At 43.6% G+C, this 26,550-nt stretch overlaps 1 protein-coding gene across 2 annotated transcripts in view; it reads right to left on the reverse strand.

The window, feature by feature from the left end:
* Window positions 1-26,550, reverse strand: part of RIOK2 (RIO kinase 2) — a 143,051-nt gene that overhangs the window by 59,784 nt on the left and 56,717 nt on the right. For both annotated transcript variants that reach the window (XM_085632541.1, XM_085632540.1), the window contains 3 exons: window positions 23,804-23,892; window positions 10,264-10,455; window positions 9,831-9,923 (listed from right to left, as the gene is read on the reverse strand). In XM_085632541.1, the coding sequence (XP_085488667.1) occupies window positions 9,831-9,923; window positions 10,264-10,455; window positions 23,804-23,892 (374 nt within the window). The remainder of the gene's footprint in view (window positions 1-9,830; window positions 9,924-10,263; window positions 10,456-23,803; window positions 23,893-26,550) is intronic.

The raw sequence follows: 26,550 nt of genomic DNA on the forward strand, positions 1-26,550 counted from the left end.
TTCTAAATTAAGAAAAATCTCATCTTTATATGTACACATCAGTATCTCGAAAATCTTTATTGCACATTGCTTTAAAGGTTACTTTAACAGGTTTAAAATACAATTCCACACCCTACATTCACTCCACGCATACTATTTCAAAAACGTTCATATTGACTTTCACATTCTTATTGACTTTCACATTCTTATTCTTAAAACCAGTCATTAATGTCTAACAGGACAACAATATGGATTGGTCTTGTGTCTACCAATCAATTATCATTTTATATCACATTGATTCTATAATAAAAGACACAATTTATTCTTTATGTGCCTTAGTGTATGCCATATTCAGTTCTAAGTACAGCTTAGTGTAATCAATACATGTGGTTAATAAAGATACGAACTTGAAGAATATCTGTATTCTCCGAGCAATAAATTGTGGATGAATTCATAATGGAATGAGTAGGGTTGCAAGGGTTTTTCTTTGCAATATATATATTTTTTTAAACATTTTATTGGTCTTTTATAATCTTAATATTCAGTCAGCGTGACTTATAATTGTAGTACACGGTAAAAAGGATAAGTGTCTCGCATTACATGGTGAAATGTTAACATTTATCGTTGGCTCATTAGTAAGGATCTTTAGTCATTGGCAGCACACTACAGAGCATTACAGTGAGGCACAAAGATTCTTGTTACACATCCATTAATCACCGACATCAGAGATCGATCGCGGGGTTTCGCATATCTTGCCCCGAAATGCATTCCATTTACCCCACACCCTGGACCATTTCTTGGGGCACCCTCTATGCATGTAAACTGCTCTTTCTGCCACCATTGCGCTGACCATATCACATCCCCATTGTCGGTAGGTGGGAGTCAGCCCAGTACCCCAGTGCTGGGCTATGTTACATTTCGCAATTACCATCCCCAGGCAGCCCAGTCCTGCGTCATCAAGTTCAGATCTGTAGGCTCCCAGATATTGAGAAGGCACCTTTTTGGTTCTGGCGGGACAGTGGCTCCCACCAACCCGTGAGATGGTGCTCATGACCACTGCCCAGTAGGGTGTGATCCGTGGACATTTCCATAAAATGGGATAAAACGTACCCGGCAGGCCACATTGTCGCAAACAGAGGGGTGTAGGTGTTCGATCTAGTCGGTGCATTGTGATATGCGTGTAGTATATGCGATGGAGGATAATTTGAGTTTGGAGGAGAGCGTCACTTCTCGCGGTGACGCGAGTGCCTCCTGCCAGTCTGTTTCATCCAGTTCTCCAACGTCGGATTGCCACTGTTCCCTTAGTGTCGCTGTGGGGTCTGGTTGATTGTTTATTATTTTTCGGGTGGTTTGGGAGATGGCCTTTTTGCACATGCAGTCTGTAAGGAGTCTGTCCTCTAATGGTGAGGCCTCTGGTAGTTGCGTCCCTGGTGGGATAACTACCATAAGTGTGTGCCTGATCTGCATGTACTGGAATGTTTCAGTTGTCGCCAGGCCATACGTGTCGCTTAGTTGAGCAAAAGCAATGACTTCCCCCCCCCTTCTTCCACAGATCTCCTATCTTGGAGATACCTATGAGGTCCCACTGTCTGAATCCCTTGGTGTTGCGTATTTTGCCTAGCCGCCGGGTTTCCCAGAGTGGCGTAGCATGTGTTAAAATTCCTTCCCATCCCAATGCGCGCTGCACTATCTGCCATATCCGAACAGTGTGTGCTGTCGGACCCATGAGGGTGTTTTTCCTTGAATTATTGTACAGGGCACCCATAATGTGCTCAGCCGAAAGGGCATACATGTGCATGTGGAAAGCTGGTTCATTCTGAGAGGTATGTAGCCATTGGTTTATGACCATAAGTTGCGAGGCCCAGTAGTACAGTTTTATATTAGGCAAAGCGATCCCGCCGTCATACCAGCCCCGAACCAGTTTGTGCTTTGCTAGGCGCGTGGGCTTCCCATCCCATAGGAGATTGGTGACTTCAGTGTCAATCGCTTTGAAGTATGTGGGGGGAACCAGGAACGGAGTGTTTTGCAGGGCGTATAAGAATCTGGGTAGCGCCATCATTTTAAAGAGGGCTGCTCTCCCCAGCAACGTCAGCGGTAATGATCTCCGATCTCCAATGTTTTACATCATGGCGAAATCTTTTTAGTGGTTCCATGAGGTTTTCCTCAATTAAATGTGCGGGCTGGGCCATGATATATAACCCAAGGTACCTAAATCCCCTGGTCGCAATTTGCCGTTCACAGCCCGGCGGGAGCCTCGGAGGGGTGCCATGCAATACTTATAGGAGTGATTTTGCCCAGTTTATAGTGTATCCGGAGACCCTCCAGTGTGCAGCGCAGATGTCTAACAGGGCTAACAATGGAACGCGCCGGGGATGCCATATACAGCAGCTCGTCATCTGCATATAGAGAAATACGGTCTTCCCACTCAATTGCCCATTTCGCCCACGGATAACCGGTTCTTGCCGTATCCATGCCGCCAGCAGCTCTAATATTAATGCAAAGAGGAGCAGTGACGGGGGGCATCCCTGCCGCATCCCTCTTGCCAGTGGGAAGATCCTCGAGATGCGCCCGTTCGCAACCACCTGTGCCAGGAGTTTGTTGTATAACAATTGGATCCACGCACAGAACTTGGGGCCAAAACCCATACGCTGAAAGACTGCGAAAGAAAGGGCCATTCGACAAGGTTGAACGCCATCCGAGCGTCTAAAGAAAGGATAACGGCATCTTCTTGTATGGTAGGTAAGCGTGCCATGACGTCGCACAAGCGCCTCAGATTGAGTGCCGTGTTACGGCCCGGCATGAATCCAGATTGGTCCGGATGTATCAGCGTGGTATGATGTGGTTGCAGGCGGATTGTCAATGCTTTTGCCAATATTTTAGCTTCTGCATTTATTGATGAAATCGGCCGATACAACGTGCATTCCTGTGATGGTTTGCCTGGTTTGTGTATCGCGACAATCGTTGCTAGGCGCTGGTCTCTTGGTAATTCCCCTTTTTCCAAGCTATCATTGTACATATTAAGCAAATGGGGCAGGAGGGGTGTGGCCGCCTTTTTGTAGAATTCTACAGGTATTCCATTGAGCCCCATAGCCTACCCCGTGTGCAGTGCTCCTAGCGCTAGCTCGTCGGGCATCAGATCAGCCTCCAATTCTTGTGCTGCAGTGTGTGATAGTGTGGGTAGTCGGATATTGTGGAGAAAGGCCAGATTGTCTTTAATGGTAGATGTGGCTGTGGGTGTATATATTTTCTCATAGTGGGCCGCAAGTGTGTCCACTATCTGTTGTGGGTCTGTGGTGATAGTTCCATCTTCTAATTGTAGTTGTGAAACCCATCGACTGGCCTTTTCCCGCCTCTCTAACCAAGCGAGAAGCCTGCCCGTCTTTTCCCCACTTCATAGATCGTGTGCTGCACTGCGATCTTCCTAGTTTTTGCCACTTCCCAATGCATATGCCCGGTACTCCTGTTGTGCCAGATTTAAATCATGTGCCGTGTTGTCATTGGTGTTTGCGGCATGTTGGCTCTTGGCCCGGGACACTCCCTTTTCCAGGGTGTCTAAGTGATGTCATTGTTCCTGCTTGTGTCGGACAATTAACAAAATTGCATGGCCTCATAGCACTGTTTTGTATGCCTCCCATAGGGTGGTCGGGGATGCAACTGAGTGTTCATTCTCCACAAAGTATTGCCCCGTGGCCCAGAGAAGGCCCTTACCTATAGTGGGGATTTTAAGATATCCTGGGTAGAGTGGAAAGACTCGTCTCCGACCCGGGATATGCGATGTATATTTAATTTGGACCGGTGAGTGGTCTGAAATACCTCTGGGCAAATGTAGTACGTCCAGGACTCTCCCAAGGCCCGTTGCAAGTGTGGAAATGTAGTCTATCCTTAAGAGGCTGTTATGGACCCCTGAGTGGAAAGTATATTGTCGTTCAAGTGGGAACCTGGTGTGCCAGGCATCAATGAGTCCTAGAGCGTCTATAAATTCATTCAATTTAGGATTGGCGCTACTAAAGTCTCTGGGAGGTTTACGGTCTATAGTCGCATCAACCATGGTGTTAAAGTCGCCGCCCAGAATCCATTCTCCTTGCAGTAGTGTTAATAGAAATTTACCCAGGGCAGGGAAGGCCGTCTGGTGGAGTGCAGGTGGAATATACACCAACACTAAATTGTAAGTTTGCCCCTCTCACTGACATGATACTGCTGCAAAACGTTCCTGACCATTCGTCCACGACCCAGTTATGATAAGGGGAATGGATCAGTATACCCACATACCGGGAACCAGGGGTAAATGCAGAGTGGGCCACCATTTTGAAGCCCCATCTATCTAAGGCTTTACATGTCGAACCCACCAAGTGCGATTTCTGGATCAGTGCCACCGCCAGGGCTTTGCGTTTAAGATATTGTAGGACCAGCCTTCTCTTTATCGTATCACCTAGTCCATTGACACTCCAAGATATAATGTGGGGGGGCCCAAGTGCAGTGGGAGTCAGTGATTGGGTGTCTGTTTCATCAAACAGAGGTATCCTTCGTGCCATGTGCAAGGCCATTCGTAGTCAAGTGCAATGCATTCCGTGACATATGAGCCATTCTGATATAGTGTACATTACCCCCCTAAAGTACCATATATCTGAAACAACAAAAACAAACAGAGCCTTGAACTGTTCCCCTTCTCCCTCCCCCCTACCTGTCTGGCGGTCCTAGAATTACCCGCCACCCCAACTGAGCAGAGTGCTTTTGTCCCATAACTTGTACTTGCGTGAGGGGGCGAGTCTTCCAGTGACCCTCGGAAGTCTTTCCCTTAGACAAACATACTGCAGCGGCCAACACAATATATGGAGGTGTTCAATTCACATCTGCAGGGGGAGGGTTCTCACGCCATTGTAGTCTAAGCGGGTCAAACGCTACAGTAAATCATAACAAATATGAGAATGGCCTTTCTGGTAGCCCTTTGATGTTTCAGCGGCTTCCAATTGTTAACTGGTTCTGGTGTCATGTATTGTAATATATTCTGTGTTTCCCATCGCTGATTTACTCTCAGTCTCCCGTTTCACTGGATTCTATGGATCTGGACAATTGTGATTCAGTCAGTCAGTGCTGCTGTTGATTTCCCGTCTTCCTGGATCTCACAGCTGAGCGCCATCATTCCAGCCATTCGCAGGCCTCCTCTGATGTTGAGAATAACCAGGTTTTTACCTCCGCCTCTACACTCAGTTTTGCCGGGAATAACAGAGTATCTGAGTTCCCTGGCGCACATTTCCTTCTTGACTTCCAAGAAACTGCGTCGTTGTTTGGTGACCGCAGCCGTATAGTCTGGATAAAGAGTGACAGTACAATTTCCAATCCGGGTAGGAGGGGCTATTCTCGCTGCCTGCAGGATTGAGTTGCGATATCGGAAGTTGAATATACGCGCCAGTATTGGTCTGGGGGGAGGGGGGCTCCCGATCGTGGCCTTCCACCCGGTACGTGATGTGCCCTCTCCACTGAGAAGAAGCTGGACAGTCCCCGTGGCTGCAACTGGTTCTTGATTAGGTCTTCCACAAAGATCTAAGGCTGACCCCTCCCCCCCACACATTTTCCGACACACCAATAATTTGCACATTGTTACGCCGTGAGCAACCTTCCTGGTCATCTAGTTTAGCCAATATTAGCTTATTGTCTGCTTCTAGGTGGCGTACTTGGCGTTGCAGAGTAGCCGTATCTGTGGAAAGCGCCGCCGTTGTGGTCTCGACCTCCATCATGCTCTCGGTCATTTTGGAGAAGTCTGCCCGTATTAGGGAGAGGTCTGTGGAGATCATGCCAATGGAAGACTGAATCGGTTGTAGGGCGGCCATAATATCCACCAGTGTGACCTCATCAGATTTATTAGACGTGGGGGTTACTGCATGGGCAGTGCTCAATTATGATATGCATACTTGTCCAGTTTAACGGTAGACGGACCTCCCTGGCCCCGACCTCCCATTCTATCCTGTGCACCAAGGGTTCCACCAAGCACATGGGTGGAGGGCAGTAATCTCCGCTGCCTGCCGCATGATGTTCTGCCACGCGTGGCCTTTCAGGTTTCCTATCCCCTCCTCCCGCTGCGTCAGATGCAGATGGCGTCGAGTTGAGATTATGACCCAGCTGTGGTGCTTCTGCAGGGCGAATACTCCGTTACTTTAGGCCCGTCGCAGGGTGCGTGGGGCATGTGGGGCCAGTGGATTCCAGTATCACGCGACCAGCTCTGGGCGCACGCGATCCACGATATGGCCGGATCACCTTACCAGTGTCACCAGGTCACAGCATCTCAGTTGTCAACGGCGGGGGCAGTCTGCGCATCTGATGGGGCAAAGGCATGGGTCCGTAGATAAAAACACAATTGTTATGGCCAGGCAGTGTAGAGTTATCTGCATGTGTTCATGGGATTCAAGGCCACAATGTCTCACTCTCATGAGCTCCAAGGACGTCAATGCCAACTCTGTCAATGCCAACTCCGGAATCTAAACAAGCGTCCACATGCAGCGTTTCTCCGCCGGCAGCTCCCAACACGGTGCTCGAACTCGTGGTGCCTAAAGCCCGGCAATCGGTCCCAGTGTGATTAGTTTCGGGCTCCTCGGACCCCGGAGGCTCCAGCCAGCACCGCCTCGTCCTCTAGGTTAGTGCAGGGCAGGGTCCTCCGCCCCCTGGAAACCTGACGTTCTTTCTCTGTGCAGCCGCGTCGGGTCCGCCGCTCTCGCCGGTTGCAGGCCCAGGAGTGTTCGCGTGTATGCTGCGCAGCTCACCTTCTCCGTCGACGCAGCACTGTGTGCAGGCGCCTCTCCGTGCCACACAGTTGCAGTCGGTTTTGTGGTCAGTGCACTGGTGAGTGTTATTTTTCGGTCGAGTCTTGCGCCGCCAACCCCTTCATGGCAGCGGGTTAGTAAATCACGCAAGGTCCCGGCTTCAGCGTGTCTCGTAGGCCTCCGCTTCGGCGCATCTCACCAAATCGGCAGCCGTTGAGCCCCCAGGTCTCCGGAGCGGCACGATCGGGTCCGCGGGTGGCCCGGACTAGATTCCGCCTGGTTTGGGCCATGCAAGTACAGGATAACTGGCCAGATTAATAGGGAAGACTCCCGTGATCTCGGAGCTCTCTTCGGCAGCGGCCATCTTGCTCGGCTGCTAGCCACGCACACCTTCTTTGCAATATTTGAAGTATTCGTTTCTTCCAACCTGCTGACACAGTGTTACATTCCTCCACAGTCTCTAAATAATTTAGAAAATATTCCTTATTGTTTGGTCATTTCATAGAATGTTCCTGAATAGCAGAACAAAAAGGCTCAGCTCGGCTGATTGATAAATTCTGGACAGACATGGTGAAAGGCACGACTGGAATAGAACAGTGTGCTTTCTGCACCATAGGAGACCAGCTCACTGTCCTTTCTTCACTTGAGACCAGAAAAAATGTCACACCAGGGAAAGAATAATGACCCAAAATACAGATGAGAAATAATAAAGCAGGAAAGTACCTAAAAGATAAACAAAGTAAAACTAAGAAAATTGTAGTAAAAGAGTTTACAAAACCAGACAGACTTCTCTCCTTTATAACGTTGCCAATTTACCAGTTACGTGGTTCAAGGCACAGTCCAAATTGCTGCAACGCTAGGTGACACTGCATGACATCATGTTACAGTGACAAATAAAAACAGCAATGTGAAAACTGCAGGATGCATACACAAATGGAAAGTGCAAGGTAATGGCAGTATATTCTGTGGCACCTGGGGGACGCACAGGGAGTCAATGTTTGGAGGTGGATGCCCCTTTGCCGTTGCCCCTGCCCGTGTTGCCCCTGAATGCCCCCAGGAGTATCCCCATGGTGACTGCTGGGGGTAGGCCTGCTGCGGTCTCTGGGAAGAGGGAGGAGAGTCTGGGGAGGTGGTTTTGGTGTCAGCAATGTACTGTTGCTTTTTAAAGGATCCCCTAGGTGTGGATGATTGAAGGGCACAGATAGCTTTGGAAGTGTCTGTGCCCTTTTTTTTCCTTTTTAATCTGTTGCATCATCTAGTAAATCTGAGGGTCGAATAGTTTTTGCCATCGAAGGGTAGAGTGAGCAGATGCTGTTGGACCTCTGGTCTAAAACTGGAGACACAGAGCCAGGCGTGGCATCTTACCAGAATATTAGTATAACCCATGGGGCCAGAGAGTAAGTAGCATCCAGGGCACAGCAAATGGTGGCGTTGGAGATGATTTTTCCCTCTGCCATCAACTCTTCTCCTCTTGAGGTGCTAAAGGAAGCTTCTGCTTTTCATTCTAATGTGCCCTGTCGTATCGTGAGAGTAGGCCAATGGATTTTGTGATTCTCCAGTTGGTGGCTGCCTGCACTGCCACCCTTTTCCCGGATGTGTATATTCTTGCTCTCCTGATCGGGCAGAGGAGCATCTCCTGTGGCTTTGGCGTTACCATGCTTGTGTGCAGTATGGATCACGAGGGGAGTCAGGAAGGACGTGGACCCCGCGTGTAAGGCCGGTCATTTGGGAAGGGTTTATATGTTTTCTCCACCGGGGAAGTTACTACCCTTGCTTTAACAGGTTCTTTGAAGGTGTCTAAAATGGATTTCAGGATACCCTTTACCATAGGCAAGAACTGCATTGTACACTGGAAATCATCGACCTAATGGAGGACATGTATGTCCACCTTGTCAAATGTGGCCAACCTCTGTACCACCTTATGATACGCTGTGTTATGGCCCGGGAGAGAAAACCTAACCAGGTAGTGATCTAAGTCAGGATCTCCCCATGGCAATCGACAATGGAAAATGTTTAATTAATTCACTATTACTATGTCACCATTCAAAAGCCTGTGAATTTTAAACAAATGAAAAGAAATGCCTCCATTAAATAATCTACCACATTTAAGGGGGACAGTACTAAGTGTACAAAACGAAATGACCCGGGAGCCCCTTCCCCACTTAAATAGAGGATTAGAATCCACGAGACATAGTAACACCTATCAGGATTAAACCCATTAGGGTAACCAACTCACTTTGAAAATGACACCCCCAAGCTAGTTTGTAACAGAGCAGCAAATTCAGTGCTGTAAATTCACGAAAAACAATACGTTGGAGCTTTTCAGAACACCCAAATAAGTAAATAATAAAATATCTAATTCTCCAACTCCGTTTTTTCATTTTCCTTCTCCTGTCCTGCCCATTTTTTATACCATTACTGGATTACACAAGCGTATTTAGAATTTTTGGTTTAAACTTCACAACTACATAAAATACAGTGCCATCGTGCACTCACTGATATGCACCCTCTTTATATGACTAGGAATAAAAAGGTTTATACAGTCAACTCAGCTCTCAATATAGTTTTCCTACAAATATTAAGCCTTTACATATTTGGGGTGGAGATCTAATCCTCTTTGGAGTAAGTGTATTTGTTAGCCAGGATGCTGAGAAGGAGCTGCTAAATACATGCTGAAGTTTAACGCCCTAAACCAGTGCAGACATTTCACTAGAAAAAGTGTTGTCCATGCAGTTGACAATACAAGGGCCATGCAACGGTTTCTGTTCAATATCACAAAATGATCCGACTATGATATCATGTACTGTTATCAGCTTACTATGTGCACAGCATTTCTTATTTACATGTAACTGCATGTCAATTAAACATTAATACTTAAAACTGCATTAGGATTAAGATTTCAGGATCTATCAATTTATCTAAGTGACACTATATGTGAATATCAGAGTGCTCTAATTTGTGGCTCTTCTCTGTTACACTACCACTTCCTTTGCTTTGGCATGCAAGAATGTACTTAATGTGTTGGAGTGCATTAGACTCACAGAAGGAACAGATAGCACACTTGGGGCAAAAGCCTAACTCAGACTCATTACTTACCTAACATCTGTAAAGGTTGGATATAGTTCACTTTCATAGTTGAATCGCTTCTTAAAGAAATCTCGAATGCATTTCACATCTCTATCAAAATACCTAAAACAAGTAAACACAAAAAAAAGAAAAATTACTGGAGGAAGGTATTGTGGGAAAGTGCCAAATTTGCTTTTTAAGAAGATTTTAGTCTAGTTGAGTCTTAGTTAAAAGAAAAACAGTTTTTGCACTGTATGATATAATATCATTCTCCTTCTACCATAACTAAATGTTGTGAAGAGACCTCCAAGCAATAATCAAACCTGTAAACAATTTGGTGCTCAAAATATGCCTATATAACACTTAATGATCAAGAGCATCAACGCGAGAGATCATGGTACTGGATCTCCAACTGTAGTGCAGTACACTGACCAACATTAGAAATGTTATATTAAATACACACCATTCAGCATTAAAATGCGATGTGGACACCATTTGTGGGAAATCAATCATTGTCACGCGATCCTCATCATCAATCATGATATTGAACTCGTTGAAATCTCCATGAATCAGGCCATGGTTAGCCAGCTTGACGATGAGTTCCATCAGCTCACTGTACACGGATGAAGGGTCCTCCACGGAACGCACCTGGCACCTAGCAGAGTACAAAAGAAAAACAATCGTGTGAGGAGAAGCGTTAAAACCTCATTTTCGGAAGAACACCACAATCATATTATTCACTTATGACTGGATACTCTTTACAGGAGTTATAACAGTATTTCCAGATTGAAGATGTTGTAGAGGGATAAATACAGTACTCAAAAGAAGAAACATGTTCAGAAAGTATGGTTCAAAACAGATATTATGCTATTTAATTTTAGACAGATTTTATGAAACGCCATTACTTTTTCATACTTGAAAAACTATCTGCAACAGCAGGTAAGTTGAGCCTTGAAAAAAAAGGAACATACTATTGGATGACACTGGTGGATGAAATCTATGGAGTATTTGCATTGGTGGAGCAAGTTTTTAATATGTCATTATTTAGCAAATATCTCATGAAGGGAAACTCTGAATTTCTTACATAGAGAAGTTAAACGTCCTGAAAGTTTAGTTGTGGTAAAAACTTTAGGGATATTTTTAAATTGCATGGTAATGAGCTACACAGAAAGAACATTAAAGCCAGTAGGTCTTGCCTTTAGTTTGCGAGTGCTTTTTGCCAATGTTGTGCATCATCAGCAAAAAGGGAAAAATGCCCAATGATGTCTAGCTTAATGAGACATGCATAGGCATATGGTGTGATGAGTCACCATTGTGTTTATTTTTCCATCTACTCTCCCAAGATGGCAGACGTCACTCAGAGTAGAACATTAAAAAATGAAATTCAAATGTGCACAACTGCATATTTCGTAAAAGCAGTAGCCTGACAACAAATTGCAGCTGCTAAGCCCGCCAAAAACCTTTAACAAAAAGACAATGGGAAGAGTGAGGAAGCACAGGAGAAGCCTGTAGTTGGGGTGGGTGAGAGTTAGCAAAGAGTGGAGCAATAGGGAGTGGCATCGCAACAAAGGAGCATGAGGCAAGTGGGAGGTTACCAAAATAAATAAATAAATAAGCCAGGAGGAGTAGAGAAAGCAGCGGATGAGTGTGGGGGCTGAGGGTAAAAGTATTCCATGAGGGGGAGAGCATGAAATCCCATACACTCCCATGGAAGGCTAAAAGAAAAAGATACAAATAAGTTCCCTGGATGTGAGCAGCGGAATGAGGAAAGAAAGGCGTAGAATGAGAAACAAATGAAATTGACAAGAAAGTTAACCAATGGTTAGCAACAGGTTGGCCAAATACCACTCCAATTATTGGTATTGTCCACAATAAGCCTTCGACAACAGACCACTAAAAGTGGCCTATATGTGAGACCTAAATATTAATTTCACACTGGATTAATTTATGTTCCAATACAATTTTATGGTTTATGAGTTTTTGCTTTCTCTCAGATGTTAATTATGTAGGTCTTCTAAGCTATAAAAAAATAAGTAACTTGAATACATTTCGACATCTGAGACTTGCATGCCTTTGTAAAATGTATTTCATGAATGGCTCATTCATATGTTAACCTCCAACTTTAAAGAAGCAAACTAGTCACAAATAGCAGATACTTTACGATAGCTCTCTCAGTCACACACAAGGAGGCCCAACAAATGTACAATCATTCCTCTTTTGCTATGCAACCAGATATAGTGCAGTGTCTTGTCTGCCATATCACAAGTTCAGTAGAACATATAGAACAATAGTCTTATTGCTGGAGGACAGCTGAATTCTATTTGCAATTTCAATATTTGAGCTGCTGGGATCTAAATTTTCTACCCATGGAATTTCAACACAAGACATTAACACAAGCACACAGAGATGAGCATCACGTGCCCAATGTAGTCTATGTAATGCTGAAGGAAATTATTCAATGGGATTACAATCTTCATTTGTGATTGTGGTACTGGGATCAAAAGTCCCAATGCCTAGTATAAACATGATCAACAGGAAGCTATGTGGAGGATTGCTTCTGATATACGTGACCAACGACCTGGTTCACAGCAAAACCATATGCCTTGTAAGTCCCAGAGACTAAGCTACAAGTTTTTTTTATCTGGTTTAAACAGTAGTTTTGTTTTATGTGTGACTTTTTGGTAAATAATGAGATAATCCTGGAATTAATGCGCAGTCACCCAGTCATGTCACAGGATCGCTTTCGGGGTGTGCAGCTGCTACATTGCAGTCATTACATCGCAGGTAATTTTTAGTACCTTACATCATGGTACTTTACATCACAGCTAGTTAATTTGGCAAATCTTCATAAAACTTTGAAGAAAACGGAAAATAAAAAAATCCACGTCCGCTCCTTCCTGGAACGTTTCGGGTTGATCAGTTGAGCAGGTGCCCAGTAAAAGGGGGTGGGGGTTCCAAAACCAATTACCTATGCAATTACCATAGTGAGTTTTGAACAGCACTATAATCAAAACAGCTAAACAAAACTACATCAATTTTAGCAGAAAGCTAGATCTTTACCAAGATACATGCTTTTTGTGATTTCATGTAAATCTGTTCAGTAGTTTTTGAAAAACTAGGGTTCAAAATATATAGATTTCTTGACAGTTGGTGTCCAGATATGTTCTGATTGGCCAATTTAAAGGGAACTAGTCAATCTTATTGGTTGGTCACAAACTGAACAATATGGTGTGGCAGCCATTCCAGGTCCCAGGGACTTGGTCCTTGTGGCCTGGAAATTAATAAAAAATATGAAAGGGGGCAGGGTGAACACACCTGGACCCCAAAGGGCATGTGAGGAGGGTACCCAGAAGGATCTTGAGTGGCTGGTCACAACAACATGTTGTGGTAACCATTACAATACTCTGGGATATGGTTCCAGATGAAATGTATTATAGTGAACGGTAGGTTTAGAGGTTCACAAAAAGGAGCACATATAAGGAGTGATAGCAGATTGTAATCACATTTTAAATCATTTGTTGGTGGTACCATACTAATTTCAGGAACTGTGGTGTATTTTAAGAAGATTTTACTGTGTAAAATGCTGATCCTCTGCTGGGATTTGATGACAAATATTTGAGAGAAAAGTGTTTTCTCTCGTGATTTTCGCATACAGGTTATCGAAGGTGCTACAAAATCTAAAATGAGATTATTTTCTAGAAATTCACATTGTCTCACTAAGCCATGTGAGAATAAAGTATGACATACTAAGTAATATACTTCCAACAGAAGTAGCAGCCTGTCAAATGATTCCCCAGTGTTCCATTGCAGTCTTTCACAGTGTTCCGATTAACTAGAGGGCCTACCTTCTTCTTTACAACAAATGACGGCAAACCTGCAGACATCTTGATTGAATCAAAGCTGTGAAACATATAACATTTCCTTTAGAGATTAACAAAATGAGCAGACAGAGAATCATGCTCTTGCATGAATTTCACAATGTTGTGTTGTGGTTATACCCCAGCCACCAGAGACAGCTGTTGTGGGGGTCTGTGATGGACATTTGCCCATCACAGGCTCTGCAGAGTTTAAAACGTGATTGTTTGGCGGGTGACATCCTAGGCCTGCACCAAATAATGGTCTTCCAAAAGGGGAGAAATTGTTCAATGTAGGGAGCTGCCGTCAAGTAACTTGCTGCTCCTCAGTTCTTACAGCTCTTTGGTGCCCTTCTTCTTCTTGAGTCAGTCGATTCTGATACCCTGGAACTAGGGGCTCCCCTAAATACTAGATTTTGGGGCACTAAGGGGTGTGCAGGGTAGTAGCCAATGGGCTACTTAGGCTTGGGGTCACTAAACCCCCTGTAGGACTACTAGGCATGGGCATAACCCTGTCTCAGAGTTCCTAGTTCCACCAAAAAAGAATAATATGGTGGAACCCTTGCTTCGTGGAGACCATCAGGTAGCCCACCTTGGGGGTGTGACTAGCCTGTATGTGCAATACGCCTACTGCATAGCTAATTTCATGCCTGTCCTGTGGCCAAATGGGCCTTAGGGCAGGGGATGGCATTCTCCAGGTCTTCAGGAAGCAGGGGTTGCACATCAAAGGTGGGAGAGGCTTTGAAGCCTCTGGTCTTGATATGTAGATCCACAAGCCATCTGCTTGGAGAAAGTGATAACACCACCTGCCAGAGCAGGCATTGTTCCTGATCTCCCGAGAGCGTGGGCTCTCACCCCTGGCATTAGAAACTAGTCTGTGGTGGCAGGCTGGACAGAAAAAGTCTGCCAGCACACTAGAGGACTAGTAGGTTTCAGGGGGCACCTCTAAGGTGCCCTGTAGGTCAATGGTATAATACATCTTATACTGGAATCAGTATAGATTTTATTAAACCAAGATGTTTGATACCAAACACCATAGATTTCAGTGAAGCCGATATGTAGCTGGGTAACTAGTTTTGACCAATACCAATACCTTAAGATGGCCTCCCTGTTCACTTGCAATATCTAGCAATTGAACTCATGCAGATATGTCCTCACATAGGATATCAAGCACCTTGCCTTGGGTCTGCAAGGCCTGTTGTAGGGGTGGCTTACATTTATCATATGCAGTGACTTGGGCCTGTCACACAGGGATGTGTGCCATGTTGTGTTTTCACCCTGGATTGCACCAGGTCACACATCCTGCAATTGCAGTCTGCATGTAATTTAGTATTTTGTTTTAAAATGAAAAAGGAAAACTTCAGAGGAAAGCTAGCTTGATAACCACATTGATTTACGCAGAAAGAAGGAAACTGATTTCCGTGCACCAGTGGGGGCGCTTTATAGCTCCAGTAACATCACAGCGGCATCACTTCGGGGACTGAGTTGGAGCTAGCACCCCCTACTGCAATGCAAAAGTACTGAAATGTTTCCAGATGCAATAAGTGGGGAATCTGCAGGTAGACGTATCTGAATAGGCATTATTAAACTAAAGTCGCTACACAGCTGTTGAATTTTTGATAAGAGGGGGCACTTCATCCCAAGACATTTTTCTTACATTTAAGGCTCTAAAACTGAATATGGGAATAACATCTTGCCTTTTCCCTCTGAGCCCCAGAGTTTACTGGGCTTACTCAACTCACTTCCTCTGACAGTCACCTGGAAAACATGTCTAAAACTTCTGGGGCGTTTGCAGAGGGCAGATTAGCCCCTGTTATGAACCGCAGAACAAAGTCGGAGAGGAGCACTGGGGAAGCACTCCTTGACAAATTATAGTACTATTGCTGGTCCCAAACCAAGAAGATAGCTTTAAATAGTAGGCACAGATTTATACATTTAGACTTCTTTTTTTTCCATAGCTTGCACTACACGCCTACGATGCAATGTGATGAATTTGGATACAGACTAAAGATGTTATGGATGTCATGGCGACAAAGGAGATTATATACACGAGTCATGGCTGTGCCGTCCTATTACCAGGTACGCAAATATTTAAATACTACATATTTAAGTGAATCCATCTCTCATTGCCATGCAGGGCTATGTCAAGGATACACCTAAGGGGTGAGAAGGTACACGGCTATGGCATGCCAAGTGGGAAAGAGGAGGATGGCAGTGACATGGGAGAACAAGTCCTCCACCTCAGACCAAGGTATGGATAGCAGACCTCATATACTGCAATGATAAGATGAAAGCTTATGCAAACAGGCTGTGCCCACCATGTCATGCCTGAAGGATAATAAGGGGGGAAGGGAGGTGGGGGGGGGGGGGAGGGGGGGAGGGGGTGAAGTGTGCTTCAAAAAAATCTTATAAAGGAAAACTATATATGTTTGATACGCCGACCCCCTAGGAAACCCTTACACTGTACTGGAAGTTCCGCTACATTTTATGTGTATGTGATCACTGGCTCATTAAGCTACACTGATCCATTGTTTGTGATTTCAATGATGCAGCAAATCTATGGTCTGCTTAAACCTCTGTGGAGCTATCTGCGTGCCTTGTTAAATGCTATGTCTTCAGAAGAAAAAATGCTTATTTCTGTGTCAGTCACCACAGTCTCCGAGATGACTTGGTGAATAAATAATATACTGTGATCATGATGCAATAAGTAACCAATGCTTTGGGAGCTCCCTCGATTTTGAAATTTTTTTGAGATGTAGGGTAACCTTTCATAACACCTTTTCTAGCATAACTACTGCAATGTGATTATACTGTTATTTGCTAAATTAACATCTTTAAAAAAAAACATCGATGTTCAGCTCCTGTACATCTCCCCATATGTTATTTGCTAGGGCAAGAAATCTCTTAATCGTAGCACTTCTATTAAACAGAGTGAGACTTTGTAGATCTGTTTGCATCCACATTTATCAGCTAGTTTATTTCATGATCACGTTCTGAGGGGAATTGAAAGGGTATCTGTAAAGATGAATGGAAGAAGGAATAAGTTTTAAATGGAGTTTATTCTGAGTTGATACACCAAGAACAGGAGCTCCCAAGGTACACATCTGATCCGCCCTCTTCTCCAACGATCTCTCCATGAAAAATTCATAAACTGAAACAGAACTATAGAGCAGGGCGCTAAGAGAACAAGGCACATACTTTAAAAATAAAGACTTCAGTAAGAGCGCGCATAAGAAATATATATTTATATAAACACAACACACCTCCCACCTTTTGAACAATTATTATTTTTTTTTTAAACATACAAAACATTATTCTATAGTATCTTCAAATCCGACATATATTTGCTCGTTGTGCATAACCACCTATTGATACATTCTTTAGTGACACACACATTCACAATGACACCCTCTGAATTATTTACTTCTGTTCCTTCTTCTCTTCTTCCACCTTTCTCTCCACTCACACTGTGATACTCTGACAGCAACAGTCATTACTAACATCCTCACAACCAACAGTTCCACAATCAGACAATTCTTGTTCCTTACACACTTCATCATTACTCATACTGTCAAAGTCAAATATTTCTAAATCTTTTCGAACAATTCTTTCATCAACTGTTCTTTATCCCTCAAATAAACGATTGTCTCCCCTAAAAACAGCGATACATTTTAAGTTCCATTACTTTTACTTAATTGAACCACATTGCATAAAACCTTAACTACCTTAAGCGATTAGGCGAATTGACTTTCCCCTCTCCTTATCTTCCAAGATTTTTTTTTCTTTAACTTTAACCCAGGAACCTTCTCTAATGTCACAAACCTTTGACGCTCTTTTGAGATCAAACATTTCCTTGTACTTTAGGTGCTTATTCACGACTCCAGACCAGACTACCTCTACAGGCACAGTGGACATGGACAATCTAGATTGCATTTGGTTCTAGCACCTCTTCCTCTCATAACTCCAAATTGCGAGACTTCTAACGCTTCATGCGGTGTAATAGTGTCTTAAAAATGTGTACTTCCCAATCACTGCCATTCTTAATCGTCAACTGTATAGTGGTTTTAAGAATGCTGTTGAATCTTTCTATCATACCATTGCTGCTTGGATTATACAAAGAAGTAGCTCTATGTGTGATTCCTAACCTCACAATATAGATTGGACACCATTATCCCCAATGAATTGCAGTGGCAATCCCTCAACAATAAATACCTTATCCAGAAATTTCAATACTTCCTCGGAGTTGACCTTTTCCACAATTTCTAACTCAGGCCACCTTGAGAAACACATCAATGAGTGCTATAATATATTTGTTTTGAGTACTGATAGTTCCCTTAATATCTACCGCTACAGTGTGCAATGGTTTGCTGGGTTCACACATCTTAGGTCTTAATGTGACCAATGACTTATCAGAATTGACACACCACAGACATTTCCTTACAGCTCTCTTAAACATGTCCATGCCCAGCCACCAATACCACTGTTTCACTCTTTGTTTTGTTTCAACAATACCACCATGTTCCTCATGACACGTTTTAACAATGCTCATTCTGAACGATGAAGGAGGCATTATTTTCTCACCTCTGTGAACATTCCCCTGGAACACTGACAACTCATTACTTATTTCCCAGAATGATTTCAAATCCTTAGGGACATTAGGTTTCCTAGGCTATCTATCTTCAACATATTTGATAAGCTGTGGCAAATTATTGTCTAAAACATCTTCTTTCCCAAATTTAGAAAAACCCTGGTCATGAATCAACGCAAATTTTTTTTTTTTCCATTCAGGAACAGAACCATACTGCAAGTCTGTCGGCATACATGATAAAAAATCTGCAATACCATTCTTTTTCACAGGAACATAGACAATCTTATAAACGAAATCATGTAATTTCAATGAAATCCTACAATCCTGGCAGAACCATTTAATAACCCTTCTGGGATTATTAGTTTTTTGACTAACGGTTAATGATCGCTTCTCACCGTTCTATAACTGATCATTTTTCTTCAGTAGGGGTTAATGCACGCGAGGCACACGCAATTATACATTCCTTACTCTCAGAATTCATTTGGGAAAGAACTTCCCCATATCCTTTGTTGCTAGCATCCACTGTGATAAATTGGTCTAATTTAGGATCACACTATTTAAAGGCAGTGTGTCAACAATGGCGTTCCTAATGTCTTCAAATTTTCTGTTGCATTCATCAGTCCACAAAAATTTGTTTTATTTTCAAGCAATTGTCTAATCCCAAACACCTTGCTAGTAAAATTCCACCAAACCAATAAAAGACCTCACTTCATCCTTGTTCCTACGATGAGGGGCACTGGGAATTGCTTCTACTAGAGCTAGTTTGGTAGCGATACCTTCAACACTAACAACATGACCCAGATAAATTATAGACTTCACAGCAATCTTGCATTTGGTGTGTTCTACAGTTAATCCCTTTACCTCTAATGTCTTTAAAACATCCATTAAAACCTTATTGTGTTCTTTCCAGTCTTTCCCCAAAAAAACATTCTCACGTTTCCCAAATAGTTGCTGAATAAGTCTTAAAAATATGGCTGCCGCTTGTCTAAAATGGCAATCTTCTGTACTGGAAACACACTGTAATCTTTTGTACTGGAAACACACGGTGTAGAGTTATGAAGGCTGTCAATCAATCACGCGTTTGTTAAGCGCTACTACTCCCCTGTGAGGGTTTCAAGGCGCTGGGGTTTCGTAGGTTCCAGTCCATCAAGGAGGGGATCTGTCGAAGAGCCAGGTTTTGAGGTTTCTTGTGAAGATGGGGAGAGATGTGGTCTGTCTGAGGTGGAGAGGGAGGGCGTTCCAGGCTCTGGCCGCGAGGAAGGAGAAGGAGCGGCCGCCTGATCTGGTCTTTCTGGTGCGGGCGACCACGGCGTAGGAGAGCTGGGCTGATCGTAGGGTCCTTTGGGGTGCGTGGAATTTGAGTCAGCTGTTCAGGTATGCTGGTCCGGTGTCGTGGAGGGCCTTGTGAGCATGGGTGAGCATCTTGAAGGTGACTCTAGCTTCGATGGGAAGCCAGTGGAGTGTGCACAGTTGCTGGGAGATGTGGCAGTGTCTTGGCAGGTTGAGGACCAGTCTTGCGGCGGCGTTCTGGATGTTCTGTAGCTTGCGTGTGAGGTTTTTGTTTATTACGGCGTAGAGTGCGTTGCCGTAGTCGAGTCTGCTGGTGACCAGGGCATGAGTGACGGTCTTTCTGTGTTTGAGGGGGATCCATTTGAAGGTCTTGCATAGGAGGCTGAGGGTGTTGAAGCAGGAGGACGAGGCGGCGTTGATCTGGCGGTCCATTTTGAGTTCGGAGTCCAGGATGATTCCCAGTTTGCGTGCGTGGTCCATGGGGGTGGGCGGACTTCCGAGGGCGGGGGGCCACCAGGTGTTGTTCCAGGCGTCGGGTTGTGGGCCCATGATGAGTACTTTGTTTTGTTGGTGTTTAGTTGAAGGCAGCTATTTTTCATCCATTTTGCGACGGCTTCCAGGCCTTCTCGAAAATTTTGTTGGACGGTGTTGGGTTCATTGGATAGGGAGAGGATGTCGTCTGCGTATGACACAATGTTGAGTCCGTAGGTTCTGACGATGGGGGAGAGCGGAGCCATGTAGACGTCGAAGGCCGTAGCGCTGAGGGATGACCCCTGGGGGACACCGCAAGTGGTTGGTTTAGGGTCCAAGAGGAAAGTGGGGAGTCTGACCCGCTGCGTTCTGCCGGAGAGGAAGGAGCGGATCCAGTCGAACCTGTGAAAGATTTGCTTTCCTCACATAATGGAATCTGATGATACGCAGCTGATAAGTCGATGATAGAAAACCGCCTAGCATCTTTGATTAGAGTCAACATCTCAGAAATTTTAGAAGAGGGAACCTAACTACTACTATTTTATTAAGATGACACAGGTCAATGCACAACCTCAATTTGCTACGTTGGGCTACGACAATCTAGGAATCCACTCGGAGGACTCTATTGGTTCAATAATATCAGATTCTACCAACTTCATCTCCACTTCCCTCCTGAGGATTATAGGTCTTACTTTGTGAACCTTGGGACATACATCAGACTTCAAAACAATACGGTGCTTGAAGTTGTTTAGTTTACCAATCTTCTTACGAAACACATTAGGGAAAGTATTCAAAATTTCCTTACACAAAGATTCACTATCATCCAAAATCAAAACTGGAACAGGATTATTAGCATTCAGGATAATTCCTAAATTTCCCCGATCTCTCCACCCTAAACCAGCTGGACCTTAGCCACATAAAGTTTCCCTTAGGATTCCCTGCCCTTAAACCTGAATAGTAACCTCCTGTAACCTACCATATCAATCCTTTCAACAGAAAATCCTTCTGAACGAATATCAGATTGTAGAAAGTTATGTCCCAAACGTTTGACAAATTTAGTCTTCCATGTCTCTTCATCTACAATAGTGTACAGAGAACTAGAATCTGCATATATTTGCACAGTCACACCACCTATTGACATAAAATAGGGTTTTTTCGAAGTCTCAACCAACTTATCAGGAATGTTTAGAATAAATAACTCCTTTGAGTCATAAACATGCAAATCTGCATGGCCATCACGATCATAAGTAGTTTGTTTCTTAATCGAGTTCTCTTCCTCACTGGACCCACTACATCTTTATCCACACATTTGACTTTCACGCTCTTTTTATACACCTTGGCAAAATGACCTATGACACCACAATTAGAACATTTCTGTTTAACCGCAGGCAGAGTTTACTAGATGCAAATGTGTGCTACTGTCACAACGGTAACACCTAAAATTCCCTTTCTTAGTGTAACCCTGTCTCTTTAGACTCGGTTCCTGGTGTTTTGCAAATACTTTTTTTCTTATTTAACTTACTGTTTCTTCTAACTCTACCCTAGTTTCTGATTTTAGGGATTTTGCACTGCGACTAGACAACTCAGCCTTCCTTACTATAGCCAGTATGCCTTAACTCTGAATCTCCATTAACCTACAACCTCTCTTATATGGCAGGGTCTCTTGTGTGCATCACTAGCCGATTCCCTAATGAGTTTGTCTTGGAAATTATCAAACTTGCAGTCAGCTGCTAACTTCCTCAATGCATCAACATAGTCATTTACAGATTAATTTACCTCCTGTTTCTTTGAAAAAACTTTACAGTTTCAACACAAACTTTAGGTGCAAAAAAGTTGTCAAAATCATTTAAAATAGCCTGGAACACATTCATATCACCACCCCCAGGCAGTGGTGACCAGCTTGGCTCGCATGTGGCAGGGTGAGCGCAGGAGGTCGTAAGGGGGCGAGGAAGCGTGGGGGTGGTGTGGTTCTGTGACATAAAACATATATATATATATATATATACACATACACACACACACACACGTACCTTGTCGCAGGGTTCCTCGTCTCTACTTCTGATCTCCTTGTCTTGACTCGAGGAACAGGAAGCACACAGCCAGGCTCTCCTGACCAATCACAATGCTACAATGTAACGTTGTGATTGGTGACCACCCAGGATCAACTGACCAATGACAATGCTGCAATGCAGCGCTGTTATTGGTCTGAGCGTCCTAGTTCAAATCAGGGAATCGGGCCTGGGCATGTTCTCCACGCAGGCCGTAATGCAGCCTAAACGGAGAACAGGGAAAGTGGGCATTACTGTTTTGGGCGGCCTGAGAGGGTCGGCCAAAAAGTCATGTGCACTTAGGAGTGGGCAAACCACTCCTCCCCTGCCCACCCACAAAACAGCACAGAAACATAAAATGATAACACAAAGCTATTTTCATTATATGTTTCCGTTACGTTGCACTGCTTAAAAGCAGTGGGGCGACGCTCCTAAGACATAGTGGAGGAGCCACCACTGCCCCAAAGAGATTTTGTCATCTCATATGCCTTTAAACCTCCTGAACCCATGGAATATTAGAAAGCAATTGTTTCCTTTCTGGAGACATTTTATCCTCTCCGTCAATAGTATAGATTAAATTTACAAGTAGGACTTCCATTCAATCCATTTCATACATGGTCTCCCCCTTGCAGGCCAAAAGGCTTGAGGTGGTTGCAAGGTGGAATTCTGTGTAAAGTCTACAAGTAACTACGCTAAGAATACAGTGAACCCTTCTTCACCCAAAAGGGACTAGCTTACTATATTCCAACCGATTTGTGGGGCTGTAGATGAAAATCCTAATTCCAAGAGCACTAAAAACCACATAATAGAACTGTACAGTAAAATCAAAGAATTTTTCTTGAAAAACTACTAATCCCGCGCCCCCACAAAAAATAAATAAATAAATAACTACCTTTAAATGATTCCTTGAGTAACAGGAAATTAGATTAAAGGCCCACCTTGTAACGTTCAGTGAAATTAATCAGAAAAGCAAAGAAATGTTGCTAAAATTACATTTCAAAAGCAATAGCACTTGTACAAAGGCTGTAGTGATCGCCGTGCAGCCCATAATGACCCCATGTAAGGACTCTCTGATGATGATTAGATGATGAGACGTCAATGATGAAGCATCCTGTCGGCAGGGGACGTCGTAGAATCCCTTCCCTACGAATGAGCACGCAATTCACAACACACTCCGGAAAACCTTAGTTGCGGCCCTTAGGCAAGATTCACTGTAGTAGTTTCCCTCGGCGAACTCCTGGCAGTAACAAGAATCACAGGTAGAGATGTCCCAAAATAGTACCAGGAAAGGCAGTCTACACATAAAAAGATCCAAATCGTTGAAAACGAATTAACAAATCCGCAATAAGATCCAAATGCAGTGGGTTCCACTTTGTTTCAACACAGCTCATCGCCAATTTGTAAAGGCAGATGGAAGATGAAATAACTTTTAAATATGTTTATTCCAAGTTGAAAACACCAAAAACAGGAGCTCCCAAGGTACACATCTGATCTGACCTCTACTCCAGTGCTCTCTCCACGAACGATCCATAAACTAAATCAGAACTATAGTGGGCCACTAAGAAAGCAAGGCATATACTTTAAAAGTAAACACTTAGGTATTGAGCACGAGAGCGCATGTAACATAAATATGCATTTATATAACACAGCAGTATCCTACGCCCCATAACATCTTCTGCACAGTACTCTTGTTTAAGATAACATTTATTGTTTGACAACTTAGATGCAAGAGAGAGCATATTTAGTACTTACAGTGGATAGCCATTGACAAGCTCCATAACAACTGCGTGTCTATTGTAGTCATATGGTTTGGGAACAGGAAATCCTCTTTCGTACAGTGCCTGCAACAAGACAAAGGTGTAATTCGATCACCAACCAAATCGCCTCACTTCAATTAGATTAATATCTCTCCACCTTAAAACAACCAACATCCTATGCTTGGCCCAAAACAGACAAATCTACAAAATGTGTTGCAAGTCATCCACTGCTAAATTACAATACAAACAAGTTCACTCTTCCTGTTAAACATAGTGCAAGTCACAATAGAACTGGGAACTGTGCAAAGCAATAATGTACAAATATTATTGATCTCACACTGGTTACAAATAAGACCATGCTATATAATAGAACATTGGATTGTTGAGCGCTCCATTGAAGACAATGGAGTGCTCCGAGCTTATAGTGGCTTGTAGAAGCCCGGTGCATCAACATTCCAATGTTTGTTCACAGCAACAGCTGTGAAGAAAGGCCTCACGGAGCCTGAGGGGACTCCGTGAGGCCTTTGTTTTACAAATTAGTACATTCTGCCCCCTAGGGGCGGCATGTTCCAATAGCCTTAGAGCCCTAAATAGTGGGCTCTACCCGCCATTAAAGGCAAATTCCGCCGCGGTGGGCGAGTTTTATTGAGTGGGCGGGGCCGCGCCGGTGAACGGACGTGCGCAGCACTACCGAGGTAGTGCTTGCGACGGCCGTTGGCCGACGCACACACGCAACGGGTTGAAGGCCTTGCCTTCAGCTCGGGACTTTAACGCTGGAGCTGGTCTTTAATGGCCACTAGAGCCAGCTATGATGGGCTCCAAGTCTGTAATAGAACTCTTTTAGGGGCTGATTTAAAGAATATTTTGTAAATAGAATTTGCATATAGTTGCACAGACATGTTGTAAATGAAAACTCTTAACCAGATTCTTAGAATCAGTATTGGTATAATTGCACGTGTCCAAACTGTAGTTGCGAATATGGACGTTGCCCAAGTTCGGGAGAATTTCAGCATTTGCTAATTTAAGGATAGGGCCAGCACTGTGAGCATTTTTAGGCACGTCTGCGGTGAACATTCACAAACTCATATTTTTATTAGTTTTAACATTTCCGATTCTGGGGAAACAGTAAATCCTCACATCTGACAAAGGCTAATGTAAAACCACACAGGTAAAATATGTGGGAAAATCTATTCTTCACCTCCAGGGCTATTGTAAATATTCCAGAATACTCATGAGATCTTCTGTGAATCTTGTTATTCATTTTTTTTAAATTAGGGTCAAATGTGGGGGGAACCCTACAAGAGCACTTTTCTGCCATTCATAGCAATAGCCTAGTAATTTGGGCCTTAAGTACACATTTAGTCATTAGATCTTATGTCACATAGGGGTTAAGCACTTATAGGGAGAAAATGTGTTTATAAACCCCACTATGACCAGAACTAAGCACTTCTCTCATACAAAGAGCAATCACAAAGAGAAATAACTTGGACATTGCTCAAGGCTGTGTGCTAGAACAGCAAAAGGCTATAATAAAGATAAAATTGGGCAACAGAGGTAGAATTCCAATAAATCCCAGTGCATGGAGTTCCTTTACTAAGCAGCACTTTCCCTCATACACTCCAAAAGAAAGGAAATTATTCCATTCTTAGATCGGTGTTGTGGAAGGCAACTATGTGGCTTGTATACTGAAACCATTGAAACCAATCACACTGCATCAACGTTTATTTTCAGACTTTCTTTATTCTGAGAAAAATATTGAGGGTATTTTGACAAGAAATAATACAAAGACTGCCATGGTTGTGGTACATGGGCAAAAAAAAAAACATCTAAAGAATAACAAATTAGCTGCATAGATTACACACATCAAACTATCTCAGAAGACGCATTTTTAAAAACATTTAAAACTGCTGAGGGCATGAGAGGATTATGAAGAGTTAGTCCATCTCTCCTTCTAGTATAATGAGGCATATTTTTAGAGCATGTTTGAAGGTGGGAAGAGAGGTGATGGAGAACAGTGGAGAGAGTTATTGTGCGGCCCAAGAAATTTTAAAAGACTAAACCACTGAAGTTTGTTGAGTGGAGTTTGCAGCTGTTGCAAAGAGGGTACGTACTTCACAATGTTTTCAGCTAGGTTGGTAGGAGTCTATTCATTGTTTTGAAATCTGGCATAAGTAGTTTGTACAGAGCCCAGTTTTTTGCCGACACCCTGGTGCTGAGGACGTAAGGCACCGATATATCCAGGGAGTTGTTAAAGAGTCCTTGTAGCAAACTGTATTTTCTTATCTATTATCTAACGGAGAAAATTAATACAGGCGAGTCAAACTAGTAAACTGTTGCATTAGTCCAGTTTTCTGAAAGTCAGGGCAGAGATTAGCGATTTGGTAGTATGGAAGCGGATATGAAGGTGGATCTTGCAGATGTTCAGTAGCTGGTATCTAGCAGCAGTAGCTGTAGTTGGCATGAAGGACTACATGTGTGTGGTATGGTTGGAATACCACACACACCAAAGTATGTAGCTGATAGCGGTGTGATGACGGGGTATGAGGTAGTCACTAATTTTGCAGTGTGAATAAGATGTAGGTGCAGTCTTATCTGGAAAACAGAAACATCGACCTTAGAAGATTTCAGCATATGAAAGCGTAGGGCATCTGCTGATGGATGGCAGTGAGACGGGGGGGGGGGTGGGGAATACAGTTGGGAACAAGAAGGTATAATCTTTGTAGCGATGGCTTAATGGTTGCC

Source organism: Triturus cristatus, chromosome 2_1, assembly GCF_964204655.1.
Source record: "Triturus cristatus chromosome 2_1, aTriCri1.1, whole genome shotgun sequence".
NCBI classification, from domain to species: domain Eukaryota; kingdom Metazoa; phylum Chordata; class Amphibia; order Caudata; family Salamandridae; genus Triturus; species Triturus cristatus.